The sequence below is a fragment of the Temnothorax curvispinosus genome, unplaced genomic scaffold (genome assembly GCF_003070985.1).
Source record: "Temnothorax curvispinosus isolate PA1 unplaced genomic scaffold, ASM307098v1 QBEX01004768.1, whole genome shotgun sequence".
Taxonomy (NCBI): Eukaryota; Metazoa; Arthropoda; class Insecta; order Hymenoptera; family Formicidae; genus Temnothorax; species Temnothorax curvispinosus.
The window spans coordinates 339,202-354,714 of NW_020214548.1; the positions used below are offsets into that span (position 1 = coordinate 339,202).

General features: G+C 33.3%; 1 protein-coding gene and 1 long non-coding RNA gene across 18 annotated transcripts in view; one reads left to right on the forward strand and one right to left on the reverse strand.

Moving 5' to 3' along the window:
• LOC112453923 overlaps window positions 1-8,890 on the reverse strand; it is a 13,967-nt gene extending 5,077 nt beyond the window's left edge. The window contains exons 1-2 of the long non-coding RNA XR_003040681.1: window positions 8,802-8,890; window positions 4,130-4,133 (exon numbers count right to left, since the gene is read on the reverse strand). This is a non-coding gene — a long non-coding RNA (uncharacterized LOC112453923). The remainder of the gene's footprint in view (window positions 1-4,129; window positions 4,134-8,801) is intronic.
• The window catches only part of LOC112453921, a 133,779-nt gene that overhangs the window by 86,609 nt on the left and 31,657 nt on the right, over window positions 1-15,513 (forward strand). For 14 of the 17 annotated variants that reach the window (XM_025014956.1, XM_025014954.1, XM_025014955.1 and 11 more), the window contains 3 exons: window positions 1,547-1,749; window positions 2,662-2,759; window positions 7,226-7,435. In XM_025014956.1, the coding sequence (XP_024870724.1) occupies window positions 1,547-1,749; window positions 2,662-2,759; window positions 7,226-7,435 (511 nt within the window). The remainder of the gene's footprint in view (window positions 1-1,546; window positions 1,750-2,661; window positions 2,760-7,225; window positions 7,436-15,513) is intronic. The other 3 variants (XM_025014965.1, XM_025014964.1, XM_025014966.1) reach the window with 3 other exon arrangements.

Here is a 15,513-nt window from a genome sequence, read left to right on the forward strand (position 1 = left end):
ATGTATTATTATATAATACATACTTACTTAAGAAATGCTTTCAAGCAAAAAATACCTTTATCTTTATGCTTCTTATTGATGTGGCTGTTATAAATGTGAAATGAATGGAACGAATTCTGTTTAATTTTGTTCCCCTATTGTCCCGCTCTTTCTCTTTTCATTTTACCATAATTCTTTTTATTAACGCGATGTGAGTTCTTTTATTATCGCCATAATTCCGCATTATAATGACGCATTGTGATGCGCCCTACATCGAGAGACATACCGTCAATTACGTTATCAAAGCTAATCAATATATTTAACTATCAATTAAAAAGTAAATCCATTAGATCATTTATTGTACAATAAAAATATCCTGTTTGAGAAGCATCCTCTTCTAAAAAGGGCATGTCGTAGGTATTGTTGTCACTTTTCCGCGATGCCGATTGGTTCTCTTGCTGCGCTTACTTCATTTGCAGCTGTCATTGTATATTTTGACAGTTGTGTGTATCAAGGGTTAATAGTGTAATAGTAATAGCATAATGTTAAAGCTAAATAGCGCACGCGAAACGCGCGTCTGTAGTGTCTAGTAAATATCCAAAAATGTATGCTACTCTTTTTAAATAATGTAAGAACAAAAGGATTATTAAACATGTATATGTGTGGTCATTGGTGGCATGTTATAGATGACCACTGACAACAAATTAATACTGCGGTTATCGATAATCGTTGAGTGTATTCTTTAAAAATCCGTTAAATTGTAGAAACCATTGATGTGTCAACTGATACTGACAATTATTTATGATTGATATGTTTAATGTACTCATGCTTAAAAATGTGTTAATTGTTAATAACATTAGCGGAGATGTAAACCACTTACAATTAGATATTTCGGTGTATAAATGTACTAGTAGAAAATATCTGCTATTATTCAAAGTTATTATAATTTTATCGTATTATATTCAGTGTTTCATAAAGATGATATCTGCCAATTTTTTAATTAAAGATTTATACATGGTGTTTTCTAAGTAAATACAAAAAATTAAAGGGAATATTCTGTGGGCTTTGTTTTCAAAATACACAGTGTCAAAGATGCACGCTTCTGCAGGGCCTTGGTGGATCCATAAATGTTTTATTAGTACTGGAAAATAGTTTTTAATACCACATGTACACATAATTTGTATAAAATGTCTTTAAATATTTTCCAGATTTTCGAAATTTTTATATAAATATATATTTTTACAACTTTGATACCGTATAATATTTTCTAAACTAATTTGATTTTATAATAAAAGTATCCTTTGTAAAGTACGCGTATACTATAAAAGATGTATTGTACAAAAAGTTACTTCAAGTACTTCTTATGTAATTCGTAATAATTTTATTTATTAATTTATGTATCTTACTAATGCGGGAATTATTGTCTTATGGTAATTATAATGATACAGAATTAGGGAGATCTCTCAGGTAACGGTTTTACGCTTGTGATCAGTGGGAACATCTTCATGAAAGAGAGCCGAAAACGACCGTAAGTATGAAACACAGAATCATAACGGCAAGTGGTTAGTTACAGGGTCGTGGCGGTGGTCGCAGGAAATAGCGAAGCGGTCACCTTGAGCGGCCTTCGAGCTGACACGCAATATCAGCTGGTCGTAACCGCCGTGAGGGCCGGAAAGAAGTTTCGAAGCAGACCGATCGTCTTCCGTACACTCGGTAAGCTTTGCCTTCCTAAGCTTTACCTGTCTTCGGCATCACGGTCACATGTGACAGGTGCGTTCTGACAAAGGAAAAATAGTTTTCTAGCATTCTGTGTAGTTATCATTAGCATCCCTTATGACGTTTACTCCACAGTCACTCCTCATTTTCTTCTTTTGTCACTTATTAATCTTCGCAAAAAGACGCAAGCCATATCGCAATGTGGTATTTGCGGTATTTTCGTTCGCGTGCATTTCTGCAATACATATATCTTCCTGAAAATGTCTCTCTATCCTTTTTACTTTGCTCATAAACGAACAAACATATTTTAATAGCTTGTGAAAATATATCTTAAAATATATATCTTTAATTAAAAATATATCATAGTGAGTTAAATATTTAAAGATTCGAGGTTTCAAATATCCAAATTAAAAATATAAAAATCACAAACTATATTTACTACAATTATTCTCTCATTTCTCGACGCTTCAATATATTAAGAATATTTAATTTTAATTTAGCTTACTTTTGGGTTACCTCGTAAAATTGATTTTAACTTAGCTTGGTGCGGGTTGCAGTTTTACAAAGTATAAAAAAAATACGATAGATACTTTTTATCTATTTTTTGTTATTATATAGGTATATAATTAAAATATGTAGCAATTAATTGATTTCAGTTAATCCATCCGAGATCACAGTTTTATTCCATGGAACGTTGGAATAGTAAAATTGTAAAAAATAAATTCTAACTGCGAGAAATTAGTTTTCCGAAAATTTTTACTAATTTTTCTTGCTCGTTTAAGCTCCTTTAATAGCCGTTTCTTTAATCATACGTAGCGCACAGAAATTAACTCACGAAATAGAGCTTAATGAGCATTATTTTTTCGACGCCCACATTGACGCGCAAAGTACCGTATAAAATCTCACAGCAGTGATTTACGTGACGCAATTTGGCGTATCGAGTAAACAAGATCGTGTCGTTTTCAGAGCCACCACGCACGTCCCCGCAGCAAGATGCAGCGGTAACTGGTGGTCCTCTTCCTCCACCTCCACCGTCCTCGCAGCAGCCTCAACCGTATATACAAGTAAGTTACTTTTCTCCAAAACGATGCACAATTTCGCGCTCTGGGGTTCGTTGTCTCGCGTTGGAAATCGCTTTCGCGATTTTTGTTCCGACTTTGGATAAACGTGTGCGCAATCTCCTTACTTTATTTGTAACAAAATTAGAAGAATTTTGTTTGATCTGAATTTGCGCGGAAACGTTACAGCTCGTAGATCGAGGAAATGTCCTTAAATATCACATGAAAGCGAATAGGACGAAATGCTTTGATGAAAGAGAAATCAATTTATCATGCCATAGATGAAACATCTGCGTGCACTGAGAACCGTGGAAATGGAGAAACGGAAGAAAAATGACTGAATAAAAGACAATACACAGTTGGTGTCTCTTTCGGTATTTTGCAACATCGATATTTCTGTGCCATAGCAGCGGCAGCGCGAGAAGACTCTGGCGAGCATTTTCTATCGCGCATTTCTATCTGTTGATTTAAAAAATTTATTTCTTTTAATTAATAAGAGGACAAACAAAGTCGTAATAGATTTAACACGAAAAGCATTTTTGTTAAATATTAAATTTTTCGATGAAATTTTTTTAAAATTTGGAATTTTCTAAAATTTTTTGTCGATAACATTGTGGAAGCAGTAATCGTTTTTAAATAATTAACTATTTAAAATAAAAGTAACTTCATAAAATAGCTCATAACGCACGTATATAACGTATATACATAGAGATTTGCATATTTATTAATAAATTATGCGAAAAGGATATACAAAATAAAAAAGTTTACTGTACTGAAAAGGTCGCAATATTTTCTTGCTTATAACTTAGGTTTCAGTATCGATTCAACATATATCCTAATAAATTTCTCTTTCAAAGTATATTGCGCAGATTGAAAAATTCCTTTTTATCAACGTTCACAATCTTTAAGCTTCTTTTTGTGATCTCTGCGAATCCTCACTGTATACTTCATCTCTTGAAAAAGTATAACCTTGTGAACAAAACTTTTGAGAAAGAAAGTCTTACTCGCGTCGCAGATGCTTCTATTTATATATATCAGCGGAGATATTGGCTAGAAGAATATATGTTATCTGTTATTTCTTCTGATATCGTTGTCGATATAATAAACTCTCTCTCGCATAAATTCCGTGTAATTCAGAGAGATTTTCAGGTTTACATAAATTTTGCACCGATATTTCGCACCCAAAGCGCGTAAATTAGACTGTTATACCAATCTGTTATCCTAGCGTATGTCTTTCCGCAAAATCAACGGGTTCGAAGTGTCACTAAGTGGAGGGAAAAGTAGAAAATTGATCTTCGCGATGGGATACAAGATTATCTCTTGGAAAGAATAAAGGCGGAGCAGGAAACGAGGGGATTGTAATAGGACCGCGAAACTTTGCTGAAATCTAATCGAAACGGAAAGGGGCTGCGACCTTTCTACATACAAAACAACGAATCTTTTTTAATACTTCGCCAGGTTTTCTTATTACGCTGATACTTTAACCTGCAGTAGGCAAATTCAGCTATACGCGTAATAAAAACTATTCTAAAAAAAACCATGGTATTTTTTATATGTATCGTATTTTAAAGCATATTCGTAAATGTTTGAAGAAATCATCATAAAGGGGATTTTATATATTGACAAATGTAAGTAACAATTAACGTTGTGCCCATGTAAAGCGTAATTTTATTACGCATCTTGTCGACAAAGTGTCAACTCCTTCTTTTGTCATAAAGAATACCTCCACTATAAACACGCAACGAGCGCAATAAATAAATCCTAAGTAATTCTCACTTTCGTTCTCGATGAGAGAATTGTCATCGCGGTGATCGCGACTACCGTCTTTATTAGGGGTAGGATCGAGTTCAATATACATATATTAAATCAGGATCAAGTTTAATATACACTTAATCCGAGTCAAATTCCATGATCAAGTTTTATTTCCTAAGATTTAAATAATATTTAGTAAGAAATAATAGATCATTGTACTTGTGAAGTAACTGATCCCGACTAACTATAAGTTTCGAATTTTAAAATAAGTACCTAAATTCAAAATGTTCCTATAAGTAGTTTTTATCATAAAGAATATCATCATAAAGAATAGAATCTTTTACAAGTAGTACTCGAACTCTAAGAATAAAATTTAATCAAAGAGTGTATAAATGTGTATTTTAAGTATAAGTAACTTTTATTCTATATTTTTCTTATATTTAATTTTAACAAATTGATAAAATCTAATATTTATAATTATCAAAAAATAATGTATCTGTAAGTAGAGAGAATAGAAGTAAAGAATATTGTAGTATTATTTATTAATGCTTCACCTTACACAACTATCATTTGTCAAATCCTGTTTCCGGTTTTTACATTTTGCTGTTACGATCCTGCTTATAAACTATTCGAACAATACATATATTATGAATTTTTACATTTGAACTCTTTTCTTTCTCCATTTCTAATCTTATCTGTTTCAAACCTTTCATCCATCCATACCCTGTTTCATCGTCACTCAGCAACATCTCGTACTTACATGTCGCATATCTTCGTCTTCTTTCCCGCATAGTCTACATTTTCTCCATTCCTCATTCATCCAATACATATTCCCTTTTGTCTCATTTCCACACCTCATTCTCGCTATTAGGCTTATCTTTTCCTTCTCTTTTTTGACCCCATCTTTGATATATCTAAGCAGTCATCCTATTTTGACATCTTTATAATCCTTACACGCTTTTGAGTTTTCAATTTTTTCCGCTCTCTCCTGGATCTACTTCTCTGTCTCTTGACACCATGCAATCAATACCTTCATCTCCTATCCTTATCAGTTCTTCCTCGCTCATGCCGCATCTCTGTATGTACTCTCTTCTCTCTTTACTTTCTGTCAACCAATTTTGTATATCTTCTCTGCTTTCTTCATCATTGCTTGCTTGCATCATTTCTCATTTTCTCTTCATATTTTGCCGCTCTGCTTCCCGCTACAATTCTTATCTTCGCTCTTTTCATTTCTTTTCTCACCACATACCCCGGGGTAGATCTTCGTAAACCTAGAATCCACCTTATGTATCTCTCTTGAACTACCTTTACCTCCTTTCTTTCTCTGTATCCCCATATCTCTACTTTATATAACATTATTGGTTTTATAATTCTATCGAACAATTTCATTCTCCATATTATATCCGCGTTAAACTTTCTCCATAACTCCATATCCATGCCATCGCAATTTTTCCTTTCCTTATTCTATCTTTTATGTGCATCTCGTCATTATTGTTTCTGCATATTTTATACCCTAAGTAATTAATTTCTTTTGTCTCTTCAATTCTCATATCTCCCCACCACCATTATCTCTTTCTCTCTTTGCCGCTTCTCTTCTTGAATACGATTATTTTTTATTTTTCTGTACTTAGCTCTAGTTTCTTTCTTTTTATATACCTGTAGAACACCTTCATCATTATATTCATTATATCTTCATTTTCTGCAACAAGTACTATGTCATCCGCATATTCTAGCGACCATATATTTTCCTTTCCGATCTTCACTCCACTAGGATTTTTCTTCATCTCTTCCTTCTATGTCTGAAATATATAATAATATATGTGCTTTGTGACAATGCTGGGACATTCCCATGAACGCAAGGAGGTCTTGATTATATAACTTATGACGAGTCTTTTTGACGATTAGGTAATGCTCTCTGTTTTTATGACTAATTTCTAATTTATATTTTTATGTGTTATATCGCGATGTTCATATATTTCAGGCGGCACGATAAGGGCTTTAACCGTGAGCCGAAACGTTGTGCACCTATGTATAAATTTAGCCAGGTAGTCAAGCAATAAAAAATTTGAATTTGTTTTTAATCACTGGCGGATAAAAGTTTTCGTTATGAAATATATATGTCAAATAATGTCGCGCTAATTGGACATCCCTGCCTCACTCCTTTTACAGCTCAAAATAGTAAAGAATATTGTATATATCTCCATAATTATAAATTTAGAGAAAACAAGATTTAAAGTTTATAATTTCTATGAAAATTTTTAATGAAATTTTTTTTAAACATTAGTATCTTAGGAACTAGTAATAATGGGCATAAAACTTTTTATCACTTTACAATTTAAGCTCCTGGTATATTAGGAAAAGTAAATTAACTTTGTTTTGACAAAAACTGGAGATACGATTCTTTACTTCTAAGGTACAGATATTTCAACAATTATTGCTTTATACAAACATTTTGATTCAAAGAAACGTAAAAACAAAATGTAAGAAAGTATAACTCATAAAAGATTCGAACATGTTTGATCAAGGTTTGAGTCCACTTGGAAGTAATACTCCTGCTTTTCGAAATAATAACATCAGAGAGTTCGAAACTACGCTAACAGATTAGCGTAGAGTTCGGACCTACTTGTAAGATACTTAATCCGCATTGCTAGTTTTTACATCCTGACCCACGAGCTGACTCGAAGCTGATAATCAAGAGGACGCGACTGCTTGGTTCGCAGATCCGCGGCGTCGAAGTGGGCATAGTAGTGTTAGTGCTGATAGTCTGGGCGGGCGCGATAGCCCTGTTCTTCAATCGCTGGGGCAAGATACGCATGCTGCTGCCGTACCAGCCCGACTACAAGGAGCAGCTCAAGGTTCCCGGCACCGGCGTGTGCGCGTCCGCAAACTCCGCGTACACGCAGCATCCGACACAGCACGCGTGCTCTCAGGTAACGCATAGGTATACCGCACCCGGTCGACGCGACGGGCAATATCCGTGCCCGTCGCCACGTCGGCGCTCCGCGCGACTTGAACCGCGGAGGCCGAAAAAATCCCCCAACCTATCTATTAATGAACGTTTGATAGGATTTAGAAATTTTCTCCTACTAAAGAAAGAAAAAAAGGAAAAAAATTACTTTAAGATCCTTTTAAGCGAAATATTTTTCAACATTTTGCATGAATATTTTGAGAGATGTAACTGAGAATTAAGCGTTTTAACATAAAACTTTTTTTTTTACGGTAGCTGAAAATTTCTAAATAGGTACTATAGTGAGTTTGCCTGAATATACGATAAGATTTGTTAAAATTAGAGTTTCTCTCTTTGGGAAACTCACACTTGATTATTATAGATTACAATAATTAAATGACTTTCTTTCGTAAATCTTACTTTTAGATCTTAAAATACCGGATTATTTTAAAAAGACCTACATAATTGCTCGGAATTGATTATACAGGGTGTCCCAAAATTCGCTTATGTGGAGTACAAGATGTGATTCCCTATCGCTAAAAGGAACAACTTTTTCCTTTAGCAAAGTTGCATGTAACAAATAGTTTTTGTAAGAGAACAGTTAAAGTTAACGAATAATTAAGGGCTCTCGGCTATGTAGCGCTATCAGGGCTATCAAGCTAACGCGCGCTCTTCAGTCATTCGTATATCTATAGTGACTTCCTTGACTTTTTTCTGTATTGTATTGCTTAAAATATAATAAAAGTTAACAAAATAAGTATTGTTTTTATTCCTTACGTAATAAATGAATAAAAGAATTGTCTGATTCCGTAGTACCGTCTAATGTGCTTTATGCGCTGAGCGTTCTAGTAAGCAATTGATTAAGTTTAGTGATAATATTTAACTACAAGTAATTGTGCAATATTTAAAATAATAAAACGCTCAGTACACAAAGCATATTACTATGTTAATACATTTTTCTTTATTTTCACACACAGAAAAATAATTATTCTACAGCCAAGAAAAGCTATTTTGCTTTACTTATTTTATTTTACTTCTTTTAAGTAAGTTTTCTTTCAACCAAAAATATTTTCTTACTAATAGTTTTCAAATATCTTGACACAAGTCAAGAATATTGTTTTGAGTAAATGTAATTCTTGCAATGACTTTATGATATATATATAATAATAATAATAATAGATCTAGCAGTAACAATGTAGCCCAGGATCCTCGAAAGTTTATTACTATACCGTATATTAAGGACCTTAGTGACGGTGTTGGCCGTACAATGCGCGATGCAGAATTCAGGGTTCTCCTCACCATTCCGAAAAGGTTGGATTGCATTATAAAAAGAGGGAAGGATACGCTACCAAATCTTAAGCAAACGGAGTTGATATATGAGATTGATTGTGCTAATTGCAACGCTGCATATATTGGTCAAACAAAAAGGCACCTAGAGACACGGGTTAAAGAACATTTTTGTGATATTAGGAAGAACAGCGATAATCATTCTGTAGTTAGTAAGCACCGTCTCACGCATAACCACGATTTCAATTGGCAACAACTAAAAATTTTATATAAGGAGCGACACTTTAAGAAACGTGAAATCTCTGAGATGTTTTTTATTAAAAAATGTGATAGCGCAATCAATCTTCAAAAGGACACAGAAAGTCTGCCCGCGAATTACAACCGTTTGATTGGCGTCACTTAATTTACACTTTTGTTCTGCTCGTTTCCACCTGTGAACACATCTATTTATTTGTTATGTATCAGTCATTTAGTATGACTTCGTCTGTCACGCTACTGATGTGTTCGCAGCTATGGCTTGCGACGTTTCTTCGTTCTGCGCTACCGTTCTCACTTTCCGTTTTGACGCACATAATATGTAAGCCTTACTTTTTACTTTGTACATTATTTAGAACTTAACTATTTATAACTTAACTATTTTTAACTCTACTATTTAATTTAATTGTATTCTTACTTTTTATTTTATGACTTCTGAGCGTTTTTATCTTTTTGACTATCGTGAGTTTATTTCACTTTTTTAGCTTTACGTGTGCATGATGTGGTTAGGGCACGATGTCAGCGACGTAATCGATATTTTGTACGCGGTTTTTGAGGATGCACAGCTTGATGAATCACTTGAGAAGGACCGAAAATGCGGTTGAAACGTTGTGAAATTTAAATATATTTATTATTTGGCCAGTCGGGTCGAACAAAAACGACTTTTGTTTTATGATATATTTGCGGATTAAGTAAATGGTATGCTTGTATATCCGCAAATCTACCATATAATCATTGTAAGAATTACATTTACTCAAAACAATGTTCTTGACTTGTGTCAAGATATTTGAAAACTACTAGTAAGAAAATATTCTTGATTGAGAGAAAACTTACTTTAAAAAAGTAAAATAAAATAAGTAAGTGCTTTTCTTGGCTGTAGAATGATTATTTTTTTGTGTGCAGATGGTGCTACATGGAATCAGATAATTCTTTTATTTATTTATTACGTAAGGATATAAGCAATAGGTTTGTTAACTTTTATTATATTTTAGGCAATACAATACAAAAAAAAGGTCAAGGGCTGGATACGAGTGACTAAAAAGTGCGCGCTGGCCTTGAGTGCCACACAGACGAGAGCGCTCATTTGTTAACTTTAACCTGCTCTCTTACTATTTGTCGCACGTAATTTTGCTAAAGGGAAAAAGTTGTTTCTTTTACCATAGAAAATCACGTCTTGTAGTCCACATGCGCGAATTTTAGAACACCCTGTATATTACGAATTTTCCAATACTGTCAGCTAAGAAAAGGGTTTTAGGGAATGTATTAATGTTCTTTTCTAATCTAATTGTAAGACAGAGGTTCTCGAACGCGCTTTATCGGTATTTAAAATGTATATTATAATTTCACGGTATAATAACTTTAAAATATATCGGGGAGGACAGCGGAGGGAAATATTATATATCTTACAAATGTGGGTCGGTCTTCCGATTTAAATACAAATATATCTTCCGAAAAACACCCGATCGAAAATCGACTGGACCGACTTGCGCGAAACGCGAATGTGACGAGGGTGCGACACAAGCTCCCGATTTTGCAACAACAAGACCGGATCCGGAGCCGGCGTCAAATGCCTGACATTTTCGTTCCCGTGAAATTCCGTACTCCGCACAATATTGGCACTCCATTATACACATGGGACGGGCGCGATGCAATCGCCATTATGCATGTATGTACGATAGGCTCTTGAGTATTGCGCGTATACGATCGTCGAGCTCGTCGGCAACGCAAAATTCGAATAATGCCGATATACACGGCCGGGAACGGGCGCGCGGACATAAAGGCGTAAACGTAATGGCGTTTCCGTGAGTTATTAACATACCACGAATTCTGGTTCACTCGCGAGAGTAAGTACAGTCGTGTAACGTGGATTCAACCGTACGCATTGCAGCTCGATATGCGAATGACCGGAAAGTACATCTTTTAAATTCCGTCATAAATACCATTCCCCACTCCGAATTTTAACGCGTAGTGTTAGACGAAAAATTGCCTGAAGACTATTAGCTTGAAGCTCCGTTAACGAATAGAGAAGACCGCAAAGTTAAATATTAAACTACGCTAGAATATTACGTATGATGTTTGGAAGGTAAAGTTATGTCGATAATTACAGTTTGCAAGCCACATGTGAATTTATTGTGCAAAAGAGATCGATTTAACAGTAAATTTTTTTCATATTTTGCTTTGTGATTAAAATTATTTTGTAGAAGAATTGTAAGATAAAATAAGTAAAATTATGAGGATGAAGATAATAACCGAATAAGATTAAATGGATAAAATTGGGAAAAATGCTGCTCGAAAAAGAAATATTAATTTTGTTTAAATGAATATGTATGGAACTATATAGTATATAAATCTACAAATCTAGAATATATATAAAGGATACAGGAGAAAAACGATCAAAGTTCACTTTTTGTCGAAATTGATCATGCTTTTTTGTGGCATTTTCAATTTTCAAAAGAATCTTCATAATTCTTATTTGTTTTGATCAAGAACAGTTACAATTTATTGGAAATAATGCCGAAAAATGTACCATGTGGGAAAAAAAACGATCATAATTCATGCACTTGTGAGGAAGAACTATTAGAGTCCAACATAACACTAACAATAAGTAAACACAAAGGCTGCGTTCCGATATTCACTAAATTTTGTACTAATTTTTTCAATAACTTCCTAAAATATTTGATGTCTTAAAACTTAAAATTGCGTTTTCCTTGAAATTACTCCGGACGGACATTGATCGTTTTTCTCTCTCCCTGTACCTTTCATATATTTTTTAATTAAAAATTTAATTTTTTTTAATAAAAAAATTGAATTTTTATCAAAAATATAATTTTAGGGTAATTATTTAGTAATACGGACCACCCTCCGATGACCTTGACCTTGACATATGTTGTCCTCCTGAGTGACCAGAAGTTTTTAGCCGGTGGTCGTTATTCGTTAAAAAGTTATTAACAAAAAAAGTTTCGAAAATATAGCAGCTATTTTGAGTATTGAGAGGCATAAACGACTATAATATTACGTGTTTTTTTTTAAAGCAGAGAATACTTTATTTCGCGAGAAAGTCGGTGCTTTACCAAAACATAACTTTTAAAGCAGTAAATTGTTGATAAATTGAAGTCTTTGTTAAAGCAGAGAATACTTTATTTCGTGAGAAATCGCTGCTTTACCAAAAAAAGAAATTACGGGATAAAATGATAATAATTACTTTAATATTTATTTATTTATATTTTCTGTTAAAGGATACATAATAGACATTATTTCGAAAAAAGCATCTAATCGTTCATGAAAATCGATGCTTTTTTAAACATAAATTCCGCCACTTTAAAAGAAGCGTACACAAGTGAGCGAAAACAAAATGTCAAAGATAGGTTTCGTTATTTAAATCACGAGATAATACTTTTATTTTTTGATCACTATATTAAATATGTATATTTATTAAATATTTTTCATAAATTTGTAGGAATTTGGGCGAAATCGACGTAGTCGAGTTTACAGCTACAGTGTCTATTTCAAAGAAATGTTGGATTTAAATTTTGAACCGCGTAAAAGTTATTAATAAAGTAATAATTATTATAATATATGTATACTATTATTTTGTCCTGTAATTTCTTTTTTTGGTAAAGCAGCGATTTCTCGCAAAATAAAGTATTCTCTGCTTTAACAAAGACTTCAATTTATTAACAATTTACTGCTTTAAATGTTGTGTTTTGGTAAAGCAGCGACTTTCTCGCAAAATAAAGTATTCTCTGCTTAAAAAAAAAAGTAATATTATAGTCGTTTATGCCTCTCAATACTCAAAATAGCTGCTATATTTTCGAAACTTTTTTTGTTAATAACTTTTTAACGAATAACGACCGCCGCGCCGGCTAAAAACTTCTGAAGGTCACTCAGGAGGACAACATATGTCAAGGTCAAGGTCATCGGAGGGTAGTCCGTATTACTAAATAATTACCAACTTTAGTTAAATTTTGTTAATTTAGTTAATTTTTTAATTTAGTTAATTTTCGCATAATATGTCTCATAAATAGCATAAATGTATCATTTTATATAAAATATTTTATATGAAAATGTAATCACACAATTCTGTTTAAGATCACTATTTATTTTATTGTTCGGACTAATGGAAACAACGATTATTTCAATATTTAGTCATTAATAATTGTTTTAGCAGAATGTGGTTATAAATTAAAATGTTAACAAATTAATCTTCAGTAATGTAAATATTCACTGTTTCTCACTTAAAAAATTGCTTTCTGCAATTTTAACAATATTAACAATTTTATCTTTAATTATATTCTTCGATTTTATCGAAGTTGATAATATTACCTGGCATATACATAACAGTGAATTAATTATAAAAAAAAATCAATAACAAGTAATCTAAAGAAAGTATCATCAAAACGCGCATCAATTGACTACTTCATATTGTTAATCTTTGTATTCTTTTTTTTCTTAATTTTGTTAATCTTGTTATTCTTTTTTTATTTGGTTAATATCGCGTAAAATACGTATTTTATAAACGCTAAGAGATAATTTAAGCAAATACATTGCAGCGCACGTAACGTAAAATTACAATACCTACAGTAAAAAAATCGGATTTCTCTGAAACGTTCCAATACGTTAATTAAATGAATTTAATTACGAGGTTTGTGCGCAGAAAACTGCCTCTGTCATAAATTTTTTTTAACATTTTTATAACGTAGTTACACCAGTAACTTAACCTGAATTAAATAAATGTTATTTTTTTTTAGACGAATTAATTAAAATTCTTTCAAGATTTATCATTCAATCGTTTGAGATAAATTCCAAATGATCCAAGAAACATATTCACTAGAATGCGAAGTCTATCAGTTTATGCTGACGTAGGTGTTTGCATTTAATAGGGATGCGCGAGCTTGTGTTTGATCAGCACAGCTTGTCACAATAAATGAACAGCAAATCGCTGACGGGCAAAGTTTATCAACTATTAAACTAACTTGATGCCCGTTTGAAGCGGTTCGATGTGGGGCTCGGTTTTTGCTCGATTTGTAGATTAGGTACGCGATTCGCGGCGAACAGTTTGTTATGCGTAACAAAGGGCTCGCACGGGTCGAGTTTGACGTCACGGTGGAATTACGAAACGTAAAGGGTCAAGACAAGGTAATTAGTCGACCGCACGCCAACTTATACCGCCGGCCATTAATCCGCCTGCATAATCCGCGTGTCTGCGCGGCAGTGAAAAACGAGGATCTATAATAATTTCTATTTTAGTCGCGCGCGAAAGAGAGAAGCTGAAGAAACTCCAGAAGCTGAAGAAACACATCGATTTCGTTGTTCTCCCAGCGGAACTACGTAATCTAACTCCTGGCAGTGAATAATTGTTGTAAAGAAAAAAGGACCGGGATGAACGTTTCGCTCGCGCTTTACATCGCTGTCGGATTTTTTTGTTTTGTACGTTGTTTAAAGTCGAATGCGATTATCTCGACAAGTTCGTCGTACCAAACACGTTCTGTATATATTCTTTTTTTACTGTTGCTTTTGTGCAAGCGCAATTTTCGATAACGTGTTTTAATACACTAAAGCGTTTTAGAGATCCAGATTTTTTTTATTGTTGTTGTTTCGTTATCCGAAATGTGCGTACTGATGAGTTCTGTTATTTCAGGTTTCTGTTATTTCCGCTCACAATTTCTAAACGCAAAAGCGTTTTATAAATTTAAAACTTATTATCGCTGATGCTATCTACACAAATTTTGGATTATTAATATCGCTCGCGGTCTTCCTTCTCCGGTAACTTTCCCATTTGCCGTAGTTTCAAAGCTGCTCGATTTATTAATTCGGTAAAACTAAAAGTTCGGTAAATAGGAGCGCGATAAAAATGTACCGCGTCAATTTACTACGTGCTTCGCTTTTGTAGTACGCGCATGTCCATATACCGCCCTAGAACTTGTACATTAATTAACAATTACGAGTGTACCCAAACATGTGGCTAATACGTAAAGCGGCAAATCAAATATACATAGCTTTCGTTGAGTTTGGCATTGAGCAGTTGTCGTTACACTATAATGTAGTACGATCGAAAGTTTAGTGACATTGGCTTCTGTGACACCTGTCAAGCTTTGAACGCAATTAACAGGTATTATCAAGTATTTGAACGTTGTTACGCCTAGATTTCATCTGGTAGCTGCAGTATCGCGGTTAACGCATTATCCGTTAATAAGTGAACAACGTTGCCATATGATATACATACAGTACTGGTCAAAAGTACTGTATCACTTAAGGAAAGGGAAGTTATTACTTTAATAAAGAACTTTAATAAAGAAAGACATACATAAATGTTATAAAATTTTATTTTCGTACTATTATTTTATCCTTTGATAGAAATATTTTGAACAAAAAAACAAAGATCTAATTTAATTGACGTTGAATAATTATCGTCACGTCACACCACTAATAATTAATGATAATTATTCAAGTATCGTCAATGATAATTATTCAACGTCAATTAAATCATTAAGATCTTTATTTTTTCTCGAAGTATTTCTA